Source organism: Antedon mediterranea, chromosome 7 (assembly GCF_964355755.1).
Source record: "Antedon mediterranea chromosome 7, ecAntMedi1.1, whole genome shotgun sequence".
Lineage (NCBI taxonomy): Eukaryota > Metazoa > Echinodermata > Crinoidea > Comatulida > Antedonidae > Antedon > Antedon mediterranea.
This window is the reverse complement of record NC_092676.1, coordinates 27720069-27738565: the sequence shown is the minus strand read 5'-3', so window position 1 is coordinate 27738565 and position 18497 is coordinate 27720069. Positions and strand designations below refer to the sequence as shown.

Sequence of the window (18497 nt, the reverse complement as noted above, 5' to 3'; positions counted from 1 at the left end):
TGAACGTTTGAGGGCGCACTATATAGTGCTCGACTGCACCTAACAAAACGGGATTCTTGCTGCACAACGGTGACGACGCCCTTCTCCATCAAGCCGATATAATCAACAAAAATCTTGCACATCAACTGCATAAATAACAAGTACTCTTGCTTGTTTAAGCATTTATATATTGTAGAAATCAGTTCGTATTTTATTTTTCATCACAATGGGCGTAATATATTATTTTACCAGTGTTTCAAGTAACCTTGAAGTAAGTAGGCCTAGAATATAGATATGCTAATGAATTGAAGGGGTTGTGTAGTTTATCTTTATACGTATACTTCTTTTTGCTGTTCATTTGTAAATTATGATTTAAGAGTTTACACATCTGCAAAACTAAAATAGAAAATGTTAATTTGCTTTAGGCTAGCAGGCTCGATTTTGGCGAAAGCAAACCCGGAAGTAACCCAATGCCCATCATAATTAAGCACTCTGTGTAGGTAGCTTTAAAAATTAAACCACACAGTTGGTGGTGACTTTGCCTACCCTACAGATCGTACAGTATTTATGCATAAAGTACAGTACTATACTACCCAAGTACTACTGTGTTATACTATCGATAGAGGATATCTCCATGATTTTACTATACTATACTATACTATACTACTACTAGTACTACGCCTAGCAACAATTGTTATAATAATTTTTTTCAGATAAAAAAACATCAACAAAAGATAGAAATGATTTTAGATGGAAAGAAAATTCCATACGAGAAAATTGATATTTCTGTTGGTGAAAGTGTTAAAGAGAAAATGCGATCGGTAGCTGGTGATCCCAAGGCTATGCCTCCTCAGTTATGCAATGGGGACCAGTATTGTGGAGTAAGTAAAGTTTATTATGACCTTTGACTTAAGGCAAATTAGATTACCATAAATCCCAGAACATTAGGTCAATTTACCTACAGTATTTTTATAATGTTGACGACCATTATCTTTCGGGAGTTATTATGCTAGCTGTGTAGCAACATAAAGTGCGCCTAACGCTGAAACCTTTTACATGCACACATACATTTATTTACCAAGTTCATGTAATTACAGAATTAATTTATAGCGCATTTATAAAGCCTCAATGCAAGTAACAATGACATTGAAATGGCAAAAACCTAAGACAAGTACACATTAAAGAGTGTGTGTATAAATCTACATACAAATTATTTGCCCGGCACATAGAGGCCCGGCACATAGAGATGCAATCTTCTACAGAAATAACCAGTAATTGATAACATTTCTACAAACTTTAAACTAAGTCTTGTTAGAGCCAAGCTACACTGTGCCACTTAATTCATGTAAGAAATTCAGTCAGCAATTATGGAAATTCCAAACAGAATGTAAAATTTTAAATCTATGTTTATTTTCTTGCAGGATTATGCTCAATTTGAGTTAGCCGTCGACGATGAAACACTCAACGAGTTTTTGAAAATTTAGACGAGGCATGAAAGCACAAATAATTGGGTGGTTGGTAGTGTGACATAACAATTTACAACAGTTATAATTTTTATTTCAAACAAAAGATGGAATTGATTGTGAAATGTTCCTAGTGGTTAACTGTTCCTAATGGTTAACTGTTCCTAATGGTTAACTGTTCCTAATGGTTAACTGTTCCTAATGGTTAACTGTTCCTAGTGGTTAACTGTTCCTAGTGGTTAACTGTTCCTAATGGTTAACTGTTCCTAGTGGTTAACTGTTCCTAATGGTTAGGAAAAAAATAAATGGAATTTATTGAATTGTAGTTATTATTTTTTTTACTTACACCATGAATGTATGAATATATACTAAAACCTATACCTGGTTCCAATTATCTCACAGTAAATGGAAAATATACGGAAAATGAATTACCTCTAATGAGCAATTCCTATTATGTAACTTAGCAATATTTGTTCACTTTTTGTAAAAGAGTTCTACAAATGTATTCATTTATAATACATTATTTATTATCACCAAAGTAAATGAAAGTTGACAATTGATAAACAATCTCCATACCGTAGTAATTTAAGAAAGGTCACAACTAAAACAATGTTCATTACAGTGCAGCATGCCAAAACTTTCCACAGATTTTCTTATCATATATTTTCTTTACCTAAAAATAAGATGTATCTGATTGGTATGATTTGATGTAGGTACTTTAACTCCGACCTCAAACTCCTCGTAAATGAGCGAGGAGTTTTAGCTGGTCATCGTTCAAGGATTTTGTTGGAAGTGTAGTACGCCGCCTATAGATAATTAATACACAATGACATTAATATAGATTTGCACATAAAATTAATAGATTTATTATAAATTAATTAAAAAAAGAAAGAAAAAAAATATATTGCCTTAATTTTTTAGATTTCAGAATTTATTTTGCTTCTTAGATGTTGGTAATTTACAGAAAAAAAAATTGAAACCAAAAGTGTTAAGGTGCGGTTGTGGAATAGATATTGTTTATAATAAAATTATAATAAAAACGATTATTGTGTCATGTTTTTAATGTCTTGTACTACCTGCTACAGTATATCATGGATAAGCTTAGTAGGCATTATTATTACAGTACTAACTAAAATGTGACTGCCATTATGCTGCTGCAGAATATACATTCCTCTACAAATGACCCCCAGATGATCGGTGTGGATGATTGTTATTTCAATTTTATTCCCATTTTTTATTAATCATAATTAATAAGCAATAAACATGTTTATAAAGTGCGGTTTACTGATGTCTCATTAAAAGTGCTATGCTAGAAAATAGAAATTTTTTTTAAATTTATCATACAGTGATTTCAAGGCATAATTTAAAAAAAAATAATTAAGAATAAGGTTTGTCTGCATCTGCAATAAATCTGTAATAAAGAACGCATAATTAAAACAAATATATTGTTTATTGTTACGGTTGATTGATTTCCTCATGGCATACTACACTGTTCATGTTTCGCGCGGGGTCACGTACACGTACGTGACATGTGACATGAACCATTTTCATTTGACCTCACCACCTGAGCATGCTTTTTCTCCGGTTTCCCATCTTGTTGTTGGCAAAACTTTTATGAAGAAAATACATCGAATTAATAAAATATTAATTTTATATTTTGTTACACATTCTTTCTACACATTTTTAGGGTTATACTTCCCTGGCAGTTCTCCAAGCTAGGCTTTATTTTAGTTTTATAGTTAGCTAGAGAGGCCTAGCCTAGGCCTAGGTAGGGCGGCCTAGAGTAGTAGGCCCTCTCTCTAACCATGGAGGTTTATACCTCCATGCTCTAACTTACTTTACTTATCATCAGTAGGTAGGCCTAGACTAAGTGACACTGACAGTATCACGACTCTGGCTAACCTAGCATCCTTTCTCTCTATAGCCTAATTTATGCGCAGTTGGATGTGTCTAATTTCAGGGCCAAACAGTACAACCATATATATTTTTGCAGGCTCATTGATGAACATTTTGTAGTAAAATACCCCTCCTGATAATAGTTTAGCTCACCATCAGCCACTGGGCGATGAGTACCAGAAAGGTACTATTAGATTAGTATTTAATTATTGTTCAGACAATTAATTTCAATCTGTGTTTTGGAGAGACACTTACTAATTTGTATATTTTGAGATGCCATATTAATTATTACTGTCTCTACAATGGATCAAATCTGTTAGTTGTTTGATAGAAAGACGCAAAGTGGTGATGGAGTCATTTCATATGAATGTGAAAAAACGAAGGATAGTGTATGGCTAAAGTCAAGGATGTCGAAGAGACGGCTCGGCCCAAGCTGTGTCGAATATTACTTATTTAATTTAACTTGTGTACATTTTTTAATTAATTATATATTTGATGTCATTTTACTGTCTTGCTACAATCGATACTATCCAATATGTTAATTGTTGTTTGATAAACAAGACAAGACACAAAGTGGTGATGGAGTCATTTCATATGAATGTGAAAAACCAAGGATACCAATTATGTATGGCTAAAGTCAAGGATGGCGTACTTGGAAAACAACATGGCCACACAACTGGTTGCAAGCTGTCGAAATCTTCAGTTTCTGGTGGTGAATGGCATACCATAAAAAAGGCATCCAAATATGGTCACTACAAGAGCAAGATAAGGTAAGCAATGATCAAAAGTATTGACTTTTAAACTAGAATTGTGAAGCAAAGAAACATTTACAAGTAATTTTATAAAATTTGAATGTACATTATTTGTCAAAATATTTTCTATTTTTCATCTATATACAGGTGATGTATGATCATGGAGGTAAAAATAATGTTTACGTCCATGGTATGATGTACTGTACCTGTGGGAGAACTTGACTCGTGACAACAAATGAGTTTTCTTGGCCTTGTATTATAATAAATGCTTTATTAACTTGAATAAACTGAATCACAGATATTAATGTAAATGCTGCGATAGGAATACAATTCAAAACCTGAAACAAACAGACATATAACATTCTAATAACTATACATTCACTAAATGTGCAAAGACAAATACGTTAATTATACATGATCACCAATACTGTATATCTAAATTTTGAATAGTTAACTTACCCTTGAGCCAATCAACTCTTTACATTTAGTTAGCAACAGGTTAGCAACGAGTTAGCAACTGATTGGGCCTAGTCGGTACTTACTACTCGACGTAGATACGCTAACTGACTTATCATAACAACTATTGAGACTAGTTTGAATAGAACGCACGCGACCAACATAAGCGTACGTTCTTATGATACGCATAAACAAAATGATGCAATACGCGTATAACGCTTAACCTTAATTACAACAGTACCCATGAGTTGAGATTAGTGATTGGACAGCACCTGAGGTATGGAATCACAGTTCTTACTGTATGCAGATACTCTGTGGTCTATTCATTGTGGTACTTGTTTAGCCTGTAAAAATGCATTAAGAAGAAAACTTAGAAGAAAGCTAAGCATTAAATATAGTACTGTATTTGACTTGTGACAACTTGTAGTAGAATAGACTAGCGCCCTCTCTATTTATTTTTTTAAAACTTTTTCTTTTTATTCTTCTGATGGCATAACTTGTTACTTAGCCAACAGATAGGTATATAAGTTGTTGTGCACTTAGTTTTTTTTAAAGTACAGTCATGTACAGTAGTGTAACTATGTGCAATTTCATAAAATTCTAAGATTGATCATAAATTCAAAACCAACAGATATTTTTTAATGAAACTTGACTTGAGTATATTTCATATCATGGTCAACTTCCTTTAATTTATGCATGTGTTTACTTCAAAATTTAAAAATGTGTAAAATCGATTTTTTATTTCAAATTTCATTTTCTATTATTATTTTTTTAATTTTTAGTGAGTCAAGTTTTCTATTCCAAAATTGTTTTGTGATAAAATTTAAGTTTTAATTTATTTTAGATTTTATTTAATCATTTTAACTTTTAATTATTTTAATGGATTTATTTAAATTTTTAAAATTAACTTTATGATAAATCCTTCATCCTTTGACTTATTAAAAAAAACAAATTAATCACCTCAACGTTTAAAAGCATTGTCTTTCTTTTCCGTTATTTAAATTAAATTTCCTCCCTTTTGCGTAGAATGGTTGAGTCTCTCAGTCATGTCTCTGTTGATCTAACTAGTTGCAGTGTCCAGACACATAATGCGTAACAAGTGATATTTACAGTTATGGAATGAGATTTACTCTAGTAAAGTACAAACTCACTGAAAGGTAAGTTAATAAATTGTTGATTTTATTCGAAAAAAAGATTATTAAAATCCGTATAGTTAAATACTACTACTAATGAGCTACAGTACATGACCGAAAAGGAAGAATGTATTTAAGAGTTTAAATAGCAGGTTAATTTTTAGTTATTAAAATATGATTCATTTCCATTATTTACAAACTTCTTGGCCGCAAAAAGGAATTATTAGTGATCATATACGAGCAATTGGTTTTTTTGTTGTAAATGTGTCTTTCTCAAATTTAACCTCACTTTTAAAGTTGTTAAATTTTGATATAAAATCAGATATATAATATAAATACAGTCAACTTTCCTAATACCGGAAACCTTTGGGTTGGTCTAATATGTCTGGTTTTCTGGAAAGTCTGGTATTCAGAATGTGTTTTTAATGGTAAAAATGAATTTGGAAGTTTTTTATCCTCGATATAAGTCTGTTTTTGGGAGAGTTTCTGGTTTTTGGGGAGTCTGGTATTGAGAGTTGGCGGTATAAGTAACGAAAAATAAACACATTTCAAGTATTAAAAATGATTTACTACTATTATATTATTAAAACATGATATAATATTTAGTTACCATAAGTTTCAGTAGAAAGTATTATAATTCAGGTATATATTTATTGTCCAAAAAAGAGGAACCACGCCACAAATTTTACAATGCAAAAGTTGAAAATATATGCATATAAGTAAAAATGTATATGTAAATACAAAAACAGTAAACACCATTCAAATAAAACTAAATATGCAGGTTTTCAAGTAATAGATGACTGTAGTTTATCTAACCCATAATAATGTCTAGAGGAAATTTAATTATCATTCAGATATTACTTATTCCCTTTCAACACATTTCCAATACACTACTGTTATGACCATTACTAACCATTTTTTTTAAAAGATCAGTTTTGAAAAGAAATTATTTTAATTTTTTTTGTGTACTATGGCACAAACAGTAAAGCCAGAAAATCAATTATTATTAATATTTTTCAATACCTAGCAATTTGTTTGTCAGAATTACTGTCCAAACCATTATTTTTTTAGTAATTTACAGATTTATTTTATGATTTGTTTCTTTATTAAATTTTTTTTTTTTTTAATTGTAAAAACATTTTATTATTATTAATTTAAATTTATTATATCTATTTTACTGTACCGGTTAAAAGTCTATTCAGCTGCAACCATTGGTATTTGTATGTTGGTACATATTATTATAATTTTTTATTTTATAATTATGACAAAAATAATAACCTTACGAAAGAATAATTTAGTGCAGTGTTTCTAATGTCTATTTGTGTACATTTTACAAAAAAAAGCGGCAATAAAATAGCCATACAAATTCTATTAACTGTCTGAAATAGGCATATCTTGTACAACACGTTGAGGAGGCGACATGCTGTATACATCTAATAACATGACACTGCATGGTACTGAGCTATATTTGGTTCAACTTTACATGATCCTGCTAGCTAAGTGTTAATGAACATGTCCAAATATGTTTTTCTTTTTTTACAAATAAGAAGTGAATGTAATACTCAAACATCTGTAAATTCCAAGTGAATATTAAAATCATGTTAACCCTGATTGACGTATATGTTTCGTATACGAAACGGATGTTGTATACGAAACATACACAAAACATACAAATTGTATGTGGGTGTATACAGCTTTTAGCAAAGGGAATAAAACATCTGTATATTAAAATCAATCAATTAATAAAAATTATACAAAAGTACAATATTTGTAAAATATCAGACTTTGAAGCCCAGCTCACCAAATATTTTATCTTAAATTATTAACATATGGTATATATTTTTAATTATATTTTATTATTTTAAATTTTATTTATTAGTTGGTGAAAAACAAAACATTGAATATATTGGGTATCAGTATTTTATTAACATGTCTACAGCCCTTTCCACACTATTAAACTAGTTTGAAAAAATAGTGTGATGTGTCAAATATGGTAGTGGTATGCTTAAATAGGGTAGTGATATGACATCATCATGGGCATTATGGGCACATCACATTTGTTAGTAAAAGTTTGATAGTGTGGACAGAGCTTAATGTAAAATACATTTGAAACCCTACATTTAAAATGGTGGGAATCCCAACAGAAACATTCCTCAAACCTCAGGTTTTATCAGGCAAATATAAACGCAACAATGACAACGTAATGACAATGTAAACAATCTTTTAGACTTTATATTTGATTGTTCAACATAAAATAGCTTTGTTCAATTAGATGTTATCTATAATTCAAGCACGTTGTTCTGTGGAAGTGTTCCATTTATTGTTTAGTGTTTCTATAGAGTACACTGTTTGGAGCTCATGTGTTTTACGCTTGATTTATTATGGATTTATTATTGATTATTGAATTCCTCCAATTGAGTAATTCTGTATTGGAATAATTTTGTCATTTCCACAAATCACCTTGTTCGAGCAGGTAAACATTTTTATTCTGTATTTTATTTGGTAATCGTTTCAAATGTAGTGGATGAATGAGGAGTGACATCACACACTGTAGAGTCCTTCCTAGGTATACCAATTGGGGCACATTTCTTTGAAATCAACAAGTACAATTGTATATTTTAACTCTATTTCTACAATCAACTTGTTTAGAGCTAGTAGTTATTTTGCATTGCACATTTTTATTCTGTATTTTATTTGGTAATCGTTTCAATGTAGTGGATGAGTGAGGGGTGACATCACACACTGTAGAGTCCTTCCTAGGTGATACCAATTGGGGCACATTTCCTTGAAATCAACAAGTACAATTGTATATTTTAACTCTATTTCTACATTCAACTTGTTTAGAGCTGGTAGTTATTTTGCATTGCACATTTTGATTCTGTATTTTATTTGGTAATCGTTTCAATGTAGTGGACGAATGAGGGGTGACATCACACACACTGAGGAGTCCTTCCTAGGTGACACCAATTTGGGCACATTATCCTGTAAAGTTTGATAGTGTAGTCAGAGCTTTCATGCTAATACAGTACAATCCTACCTAAGTTACAATAAAACTTAGGAGGCGTATTTGTTTATTAACTTGACTTATTTTAAGCACTTGTTGAAATGATTGTGGTCAGGTTTGAGAGGTCAGGGTAACATAGCGTACTAGTGCAAGTTGCTAACCTTTAGATTATTGACCAAGACGTACGGTTCGTTCTAAACCCTTGTTGCAATCGCTTCAGAGGAAACCAATTGGCAGGCTAGACCTGTGGTGTCCCTTTGCGGTTCAACTTATCAACATTTCACTTTCGTAAAATGAATGACTCATTTAGACAAAAATAATCAGTTAATTAAAGCATTAAACGTCATCTTAAGGTGAAAAGAAATGATTAAAAATATAGAATTTTGATTTTTAAAACAACCATTTACAGTTCATGGCAACATTTGTGGTTCCAAAATTTCAATCAAGGAAACATAGTACAATTTAGTAACACTTTAGTTTGAATGACCTCGTGGGAAAAGGTGACCATTTATTTTATTCATAATACTAAGATACTGTATATAAACTACTTTTTCCTGCTTGTACGTTTCTCAAAATCGTTCTATCAGAATAACTCGTTGTTTTCCTGTCAAGTAAAGTAAGATTTTTGAAAGTTTTGGAATCTACCATTATTCAAAGAGGGTATATTGTGTTTGTTATTTATTATCTTTCTCATCACAGTCTGTATTGTGAAATGTTGTACACAGACAAGTATTTTGTGTATTTTTGGGCAAGCCTTAAGCTCTGTCTACACTATCAAACTTATATGACAAAAAATGTAATGTACCCATATATGGATATGATGTCATATCACTCTCATATTGGGCACATCACACTTTTTTATCAAACTAGTTTGAGAGTGTAGACAGAGCTTTTAAAACATGTGTTTAGTTGAATGGTATGCATTTTTACAGGTGGCTTGTTTAAAGCACAAACAAAATGCCTCTTCAGCACACAACATCCAGCCGCACCATAAGCAGACATCGTGCGCAAAGTCGGCGTAAGAAAAGCATTCATCGTAACTTTCCCGGGAAATTAATACACCAGGCCGCCATCTACTCCAACTACGAACTTCTTAAAGATCTGATTCAGGGAGCGCAGAAGAAATTTATAAATGATAAGGACTCATTTGGAAGGACTGCGCTTCATGCAGTTTGCGCAGCGGACCTCGAGGAGCGTAAAGCTAGTGTGAAATGTGTGGAGCTGTTACTGCAGTGCGGCGCAGAACCAAACATGTCTGCTAACGAGAGGTATCAGTGCTTTGTAAGTACTATGAATAAATAATATCATTTTAACATTTTTTTTAACTATGTTGCCATATATTGTCATATTGACCCTACCCAAATGTGATAGAATGGTAGTGATATGACATCATCATGCCCATACTGTATACTGTAAACATATCACATTCTTTTGTCACATAATAAAGTTTTATAGTGTAGACACAGCTTTATGCAATATCTAATATAGGTGGTGTGGTTCCACTGTATCATAACAATGTATCGTTATGTTTAGATAGTTTATGGGATACCCTATATTCACTATAGTCTGCTCACTCAAGCGGATCATCCCTCCTTTGACAGACCAAGAATTGTCATGACTAGCCTAGTTTTATACAATTGAATTGTCAAAATGAAATGCTCAAAGTCATTTTACCCTATGTAGTTTTTCTTAATGTCAGTTTTAATAACCTTGAGAGATCATTTCCTATAAGTAAACAATGAAATTTATTTATAGTATAAAACATTATTGTTCCATAAGTACTTTTCTGATTGATTGATTATAGAATCTATTGGAAGGTACGTGCTTTACTTTAACAATAATATTATTTTAAATTTTAAGTTTTTATTTCAACTTCCTTGTTCAAAACATGCCATCAATTTTCGATTCTCACAAGAAAAAAATAATTTCTGACTTCCTAATTTGTACATGTCTTTCCCTGAGAATGTGTAAAAATAGAATAAAACTATTAGGTTATCTCGTTCCGGCGCGATATGTGCGTACAATCCCACGCTGGATACATGATTGACTGTTATCCTGCAATCCCATGCGGTATGTTGAAAACAGCGATGTTTTGGCTTGCATGTCTGCCTGACTATAGAAGTTTACCTTAAAATGCCTCTGAGAATGCCTCGGAGAGTAAATGTTTTTAGCCTGACTTATAGCAGACAAGTTTGTGCCAGAAATGTGTTGTGATATTTATTTTTAGATTCTGTTTCGTTCTGGAAGTCTGGCAGCGATATCAAAACATTAGATGCATTCTATGTTTGGAAAAGTTATTCAATTTTCGAAAGCCTACTAGAACTAAACTTTATTACCCCCAATTTTAATAAATATTAAAATAATTATATTACAATACATCAAATCAATGGTCCCTAAAAAATTTGATGCCATTCCACACTTGTGGTAATTCCTCTATTGGAATCTGATACAGGATATCGGCAGCCGATTTTACATTACTTCAATTGTTTATCCTGATAATTCACAATGATCTTCTTCATTGAATTATATGTATACAATTATAAATGCCTGTTATTTGTTAATAAGCAAAAGTGGAATGTGGTTTTATTGGCTATACATTTATTTTTATGTTGCTATAGTGCCTCTTTTACTTTCAATATTAATAAGCTACATCTAATTCTAAATCAGTTTTATTTGATACTTGTTAAACCTCAATCATCATCATTTTTTTTTTTTTTTTTTAAATTATTGGCCACATCCCATGGACTGATTTCAGGATGGATAAAATGAAAATGAAAATTAAGCATACAACATGCCCACATGTTATTCATAAAAGTTTCTGTAATTTTCAGACGCCACTTCATCTAGCAGCACGCGACGGTAAGATGGAAACGATGAAATTACTTCTGGACTTCGGGGCAGACATTGAAATCAAAGATATTGAGCACTGCAAACCAATGGACGTCGCTAACAAGAACAGCAGGCAGCAATGTGTGGAATTTCTTAATAGCATACAGGGTAAGTCTGATTTAATTTAAATATCTTATTTAATCATAGAGGATCATAGAGGAACATTTTAGAAACAATCATTTTGTGTATATTTATTTAAATTGAAATTTGTTTGGTTTTATCTGATAAAAAAAATAAACAACGGAAAAAAATTGTATTCCTCTGCCGTATTTTAAACAAATAAAGGCTGTCTACACAGTTTTCATATTTTGTTGACGCGTTATTTACAACAAAAGAAAGGTAGTACAAAAAATTGATCGGAAAGTCAGAAATTATAAAAGATAGACCAAAATTAACATTTGAGTATAGAGTAGTTTAAATTACTGGTACTGTATTTGTTGGTAAGGTTCTGTGATAATCTAGACAACCTAATAACTATTACTTTTACTTTACCTTCCAAGAATAATCATAAGGAAATCAAAACAAACCTGACCTATTACTACCAATGTAGATCTATAAAGGGGAAGGCCCATTATGTTTTTTGAAAGTCATCTAATACCAGCAGATGAAAATATTACCAGGTGACTTTAAACACTGTCTTATATAGCCTACAGTAGTCCACTTACAGTACCTCAAGAAAGTGTTCATATAGAAGGGGATTTCCCTTTTACAAATGTGTAGATGATAGTTTTGAATAAGTCAACTCAATAAGGAAGTTATAGTTTCAAAACAGACATCTATTACTTTATTAGTATTCCCACACTGTAATTGTTGTAGGTTGTTGCTTTAAACTATGTGATTAGCAATGCATCACGTTTTACATAATTGGAGTGCTCATTGCTAAAAATATTCAATTTATTGTTGTGGTATTCAGGATATGTTGTGTGTTTGCTGGTTTTAGTCAAGTACTGTATACTTTGGGTAGGAACAGGTCGGTATTACTTAGCATATTTTAGTTTTGTTGCATGCAACAGTACTCAGTACACTTAATGCCAAGCTCAGTAACATGTATATAAGTTTATTATTACAAATGGACAACTAGAACAAGCACCTGGAAATTATTTATACCCACCAGTATTCAAGCCTGTAGCCAGGGTGGATTTGAGGGTTCCAACAAAATCTTTTCCTGAAGTGCCCTTATTTCAAACTACTAATAGATTGGTATTGGAAGAATGGTATATACAGTATGCCGAGCTAGCCCAGTTCATAATTTTTGTCCCCTTTTACAAAATTACGAATGCTTTTGTGGTAATTGCTACAGTACATGCTTGCACTCATTACATTTCTAGAATATAATACTACTTGTTCAGGGTCTATCACAGTCCAGTTTTAAAACACTTTGTGCAATATCAGTTGGAGAGATTTTTGTCTACACCTACTCACTAAGGATGCATATTGTAGGCAATTTAAGGTTGTCTTCCAGCCAGGCTAGCATTATTCCACGCAGGCTATGTAAACGGTTTTTTGTTATAAAAATTTAAAAGATGATGATGAGTTTGCTCCCAGGTTGTTAGGCAATCATCAAAACCACCAAGCTGCGGTCAACTACTACACTATTAATCTTTAAAATATTAGTTATTAAACGTAAACATTTATACGAAAATGAGTATGTTAGCAACAACCATGTTATCTTATAAATCTATTTTATTTAAGATCCAAATCTAAAACTAATTAAACTATCTTTATGAAAGTTCATTTAATCTGTCAATCTGTTGTGATTAATTTCTTTTGCCGTGAACTTCAATCAGACTTTCAGGAAGTGTTCATTATGCCAGTATTTCATTGGCCTCCTGATGAGCACCTAGATCATAGCAGGAAATGCTATCATTACCATCCAATGTGAGGTGTAAACCAGTCTAAAATCTATACTAGTGTAAAAAGACCTTAGGTAGGAGCAGCCAGAGAAAAAATATTGGATGTTTATCTTTGAGCCTATTATTAGCAGAAAGCTACACAGATTGTATCATTACCATCCAATGTGAGGTGTAAACCAGTCTAAAATCTATACTAGTGTAAAAAGACCTTAGGTAGGAGCAGCCAGAGAAAAAATATTGAATGTTTATCTTTGAGCCTATTATTAGCAGAACGCTACACAGATTGTATCATTACCATCCAATGTGTGGTAGACCATTGTAAAAAGACCTATGGTAGGAGCAGAAGGAGAAAAAATATTGGATGTTTTACTTTGAGTCTGTTGTTTTAGCAGAACACTACACACATTACATTCATCCTATTTGAGATATAAACCAGTCTGAATCTATACCTGGTAGAGCATTTCCAGCAGGACCTAATATTGTTACTACTGTGGTATAGCAGACAAGACAATCAAAGAAATGGATGTCAGTTGTCTACTGAGCCTATTAACAGAACACTACACACATTACATTGTGTTGTGATAGATATTTAATGGTACTTAATTATTTACTAATAATAGTTTAATACTCTTCGCGTTGTTACACTTGACTGAGCAGCTAAAACAATATGCTGGTACACTCTGCAGAACAATGAGATGTTTATCTTTCATTATTCATTATTTCTGATTTTAATATTCGATCATGAGCAAATCTAAATTGGAATTCTTCAAACAGAAGTTCTGTAAGTATTATTAAATGATTAGGGAGTGTTATTTTTGTGGTTTTTTTTTATCCGTTTCCAAGTTAGTTAAGATTGCGAATCCGATGTTTCTACTTAGTTTATAATATACTAAATTGACGGTGTGTGATATATTAAATTGATGGTGTGTAATTGAATTACATAGGTGTTTCCTACCTGTATGGTATATTTTAAAAGTAATAGAATCAACATCAACCAACTGAAAGTAAAAATTACTTACTAAACTACTGATTTATTTTCAGTTTGAAGACCATTATATACAATCCGTGCCTAAGGGCTTCTGTACTCAGGCACCAGAGATCTGGAACCAACTTCCTCGTTTGACCGTTACATTCCATCCCCTTTTTAATTAAAAACTCTCTTGAAAACTCACCTATTTAAATAGAATATTTTTTTCATGTAGTGCTGTGAGACTTCGGTAAAGAGTGCTTGATAAATGATATTATTATTAATATTATTAATATTATACATACAGTAGAAATTGAAATATAAAAAATACTGAATGAAAATTATCCTCTTTTTTTTTCAGATGAGAGAGAAAAATTGCGCAAAGAAGTTGAACCACAGATCCTCCAGGCATGTGCTGATGGAAAGTTAGAAGATCTGAAATCCTTGCTGAAAAGAGTTGGCCTTGCTGCCATTAATAAGGACTACCTTGAAGGAGTTACACCTCTTTTTAAGTAAGTATGGATAGTGACATCAAACATTTCTCCCAGAAAAGATGGTAGTGTGCTTTGGTTCTGAGCTCCAACTCTGTTGTTACACAATGCTCTGTCTACACTATCAAACTTTATGTGACAAAAAAATGTGATGTGCCATATGGACACTATGATGTCATATAACTACCATGCTTGGGCACATCATACTTTGTTTGTCAAACTAAATAGTGTAGACAAAGCTTACAGGTAGGTCAAATTAACTTGGGTGAGCAGGCTTTTTATGGATATTGAGCAGAAGGAATTTAGATTAACCCAGACTTGGTACTAGCACAAAAGAATCCATTAAAATCCACAAAACATTGTTGTTAGTCTCCCCAGAGATGTGATCATTTGGTTGTCATGCATGTTTATCAAATCCAAGGGTTCTTGGTTCAAATTCTTTCAATTCCAGTATTTTTCCGACATTCAATACAGCTCCATTACCTCAATATTGACTTTCATAAACCATTTTGAAAACTGTAAAAGAAAGAAAGAATTGTTTCGCTTTATATGATCCTTTTTTTATTTCAGGGCCTGTTGTAATGGTCATTTAGTGGTTGTTAACTATTTGATAGATCGTGGCGCTTCTGGTAGAGCCAATGAAAGCGGATGCAAATGGACGCCATTGTACGCTGCATGCTTGTACGGCTTTACAGAGATAGCAGACATCTTATTAAAGGTAAGAATTGTATAAATATTAATGGAAAATTGTGTAAAAAACATTGAAATTTAAGGTTAATTTAAAAGCTAAAAAGATATATTTCTCTTTTGTCCTATTCCTGTCTTGACAGATGAAAACCTCAGTTCCAAAGAGTATATTAATAATGGTAGCCTTATGTTTCTAAAGTGCTTTAAACACATGAATGATCCAATAAATATACCAAGATAACCAAAAAATTAAGAAAAAGCGGATGAACTATTTACATGTTTGTACAGTTTCACTTTAATCATTTTTCTTTCATCGAACTTCCCTTTTTTTCTCTTTTTTCCTCTTTTTTCATTCTTTCACTTTTCCCTTTTTTTATTTTATTCTTACTTTATTCATTCTCTTTCCTTTTTTCTCTCTTTTTCTTCTATCCTTCCTTTCTCTTTTTCTTTTCCCAACTTAAAAGCTTGATAATGTTACTCATTTATAATATTTTGTACTTGTATTTTAGTATTTCCCGTCTATGGCTGGTGAGATAACACAAGATCAACAATTACCTTTACATGCAGCTGCAGCTGGAGGCCACACCGAGATTGTAAAACTACTTTTATACTACGACTATTCAGTAATTGCAGACAAGGTATAAATATTTTTCTCTTTTTATTTTCAGCTTAAATGTGCATGGTCATATTACTGTAAAGCTCTGTCTACACTAGTTTGACAAAAAAAGTGTGATGTGTGAACAGGCCTTGTCTTTAAAATTGTAGGTGTGCTACAAATTGCACTCCTCAATACATTCTAGGGTGCTGTAGGTGTGCCATTTGTATTTTGGTGTGTAGAAATTTACCAAATTTAAGTGTGTTGTAAATCGCACTCCTCAATGGCAGTTTAGGAGTATGTTAGGATCATACTTGCTCACCTCAAAAGAAAAGGCCTGCATAAAGTTTGATAGTGTAGACAGAGCTTTAGATTGATAGATTAGTATGTTAAACGTGTACAATGTTTTCATGTTGGACAAATGGTTATACATTGGTTTTTGTGCTTTGAGAAATGGCTACCCCACACGCCTTAAATGAAAATCCCAAACAACATTAGATTTTAAATTTGAAATGATCTGAATTTAGCTGTCACTATATCACTTTTGACATGCAACATATTGGCAATTTAAAAAACAGAAAGTATAATATTCAATTAGGTTATCATGATTTAAAATGAAAAGAATGAAATTTGGCAATTATTACAGTATATAATTAAATTTGTGATAATTAACCATTAAACCGATTAGATGCCCAATGGGCTTACTATTGAATAGCCATCAATGAATTTTAATATTACGTACCTAATTTTAGACACCTTCGAATATGTCAATTATATTGACCGTTCAATAGGAGAAACCCATAACAATCAATGCATTTGAAAATTTCCTACCTAAATTATATTGACCATGCAATAGTAGAAACCCATAGTAATCATTGCATTTGAAAATTACGTACCTAAATTATATTGACCATGCAATAGTAGAAACCCATAGCAATCATTGCATTTGAAAATTACCTACCTAAATTATATTGACCATGCAATAGTAGAAACCCATAGCAATCATTGCATTTGAAAATTACGTACCTAAATTATATTGACCATGCAATAGTAGAAACCCATAGCAATCATTGCATTTGAAAATTACCTACCTAAATTATATTGACCATGCAATAGTAGAAACCGATAGCAATGATTGCATTTGAAAATTACCTACCTAAATTATATTGACCATGCAATAGTAGAAACCCATAGCAATCATTGCATTTGAAAATTACCTACCTAAATTTAAACACCCTCGAATATACAATTATATTGACCGTGCAATAATAGAAACTCTTATTAAAGCGACCCTTTTTTGGGTTCTACTGTATACATCACACAAAAATCAACTTTTACTCCTCTCACTTTTACCCCTCTCACTTTTACTCCTCTCACTTTTACTCCTCTCACTTTTACCCCTCTCACTTTTACTCCTCTCACTTTTACTCCTCTCACTTTTACTCCTCTCACTTTTACCCCTCTCACTTTTACTCCTCTCACTTTTACTCCTCTCACTTTTACTCCTCTCACTTTTACCCCTCTCACTTTTACCCCTCTCACTTTTACTCCTCTCACTTTTACTCCTCTCACTTTTACCCCTCTCACTTTTACCCCTCTCACTTTTACTCCTCTCACTTTTACTCCTCTCACTTTTACCCCTCTCACTTTTACTCCTCTCACTTTTACTCCTCTCACTTTTACTCCTCTGACTTTTACTCCTCTCACTTTTACCCCTCTCACTTTTACTCCTCTCACTTTTACCCCTCTCACTTTTACTCCTCTCACTTTTACTCCTCTCACTTTTACTCCTCTCACTTTTACTCCTCTCACTTTTACCCCTCTCACTTTTACTCCTCTCACTTTTACCACTCTCATTCAAGTTAGTGCCATGCACCACCTGTGTAAATACAAACATTGTAGTTTTAAACAGATTTCATTGGCTGTCGTGTATTAGCTGTATTTAGCATAGTGTATGACGTAAGCACATACAAACTGTCACTTAACACGGTTCAGAGTGATAAATAGATTTAATTAAAATTGAAGACATTAATAATTAATGCCCTGTTGAAAGATGACACAAATTCTATCATCAATCAGACATTACATGAATCAATCAACTAGTGTTTATTTTTAGAAGCATGACTAGAACAAATTTTATTATAATTTATGTTGGAAAATGAGATTATTGTTTATTAACCTTCTAGACTAGAATATAGAACAGAAATACAATTTGCTATTCAATTTTATTTTCTTTTATTTCGGAAAAATTTCATTCATATAAATAAACGTACAAACAGAAAAAGAAGAAAGAAAATCTGCATTTTGATTTTGAAATCATAATCATAATTAA

The 18497-nt window shown here is 32.1% G+C and overlaps 2 protein-coding genes across 2 annotated transcripts in view; both read left to right on the top strand.

Annotated features, from left to right (window-relative positions):
- Positions 1 to 34: 34 nt before the first annotated feature.
- Positions 35 to 1781, top strand: LOC140054114 (SH3 domain-binding glutamic acid-rich-like protein 3). Its single transcript, XM_072098990.1, has 3 exons — positions 35 to 250; positions 693 to 860; positions 1401 to 1781. The coding sequence occupies exons 1-3, from the start codon at positions 206 to 208 to the stop codon at positions 1461 to 1463; spliced, it is 276 nt and encodes a 91-aa protein (XP_071955091.1). The 5' UTR covers positions 35 to 205; the 3' UTR covers positions 1464 to 1781.
- Positions 1782 to 3909: 2128 nt separating this feature from the next.
- LOC140055712 (leucine-rich repeat serine/threonine-protein kinase 1-like) overlaps positions 3910 to 18497 on the top strand; it is a 38639-nt gene continuing 24051 nt past the window's right edge. Inside the window, exons 1-7 of the mRNA XM_072101089.1 lie at positions 3910 to 4108; positions 5573 to 5703; positions 9616 to 9964; positions 11515 to 11680; positions 14754 to 14904; positions 15454 to 15601; positions 16080 to 16208. Of these exons, the coding sequence (XP_071957190.1) occupies positions 9641 to 9964; positions 11515 to 11680; positions 14754 to 14904; positions 15454 to 15601; positions 16080 to 16208 (918 nt within the window). The 5' untranslated portion in view covers positions 3910 to 4108; positions 5573 to 5703; positions 9616 to 9640. The remainder of the gene's footprint in view (positions 4109 to 5572; positions 5704 to 9615; positions 9965 to 11514; positions 11681 to 14753; positions 14905 to 15453; positions 15602 to 16079; positions 16209 to 18497) is intronic.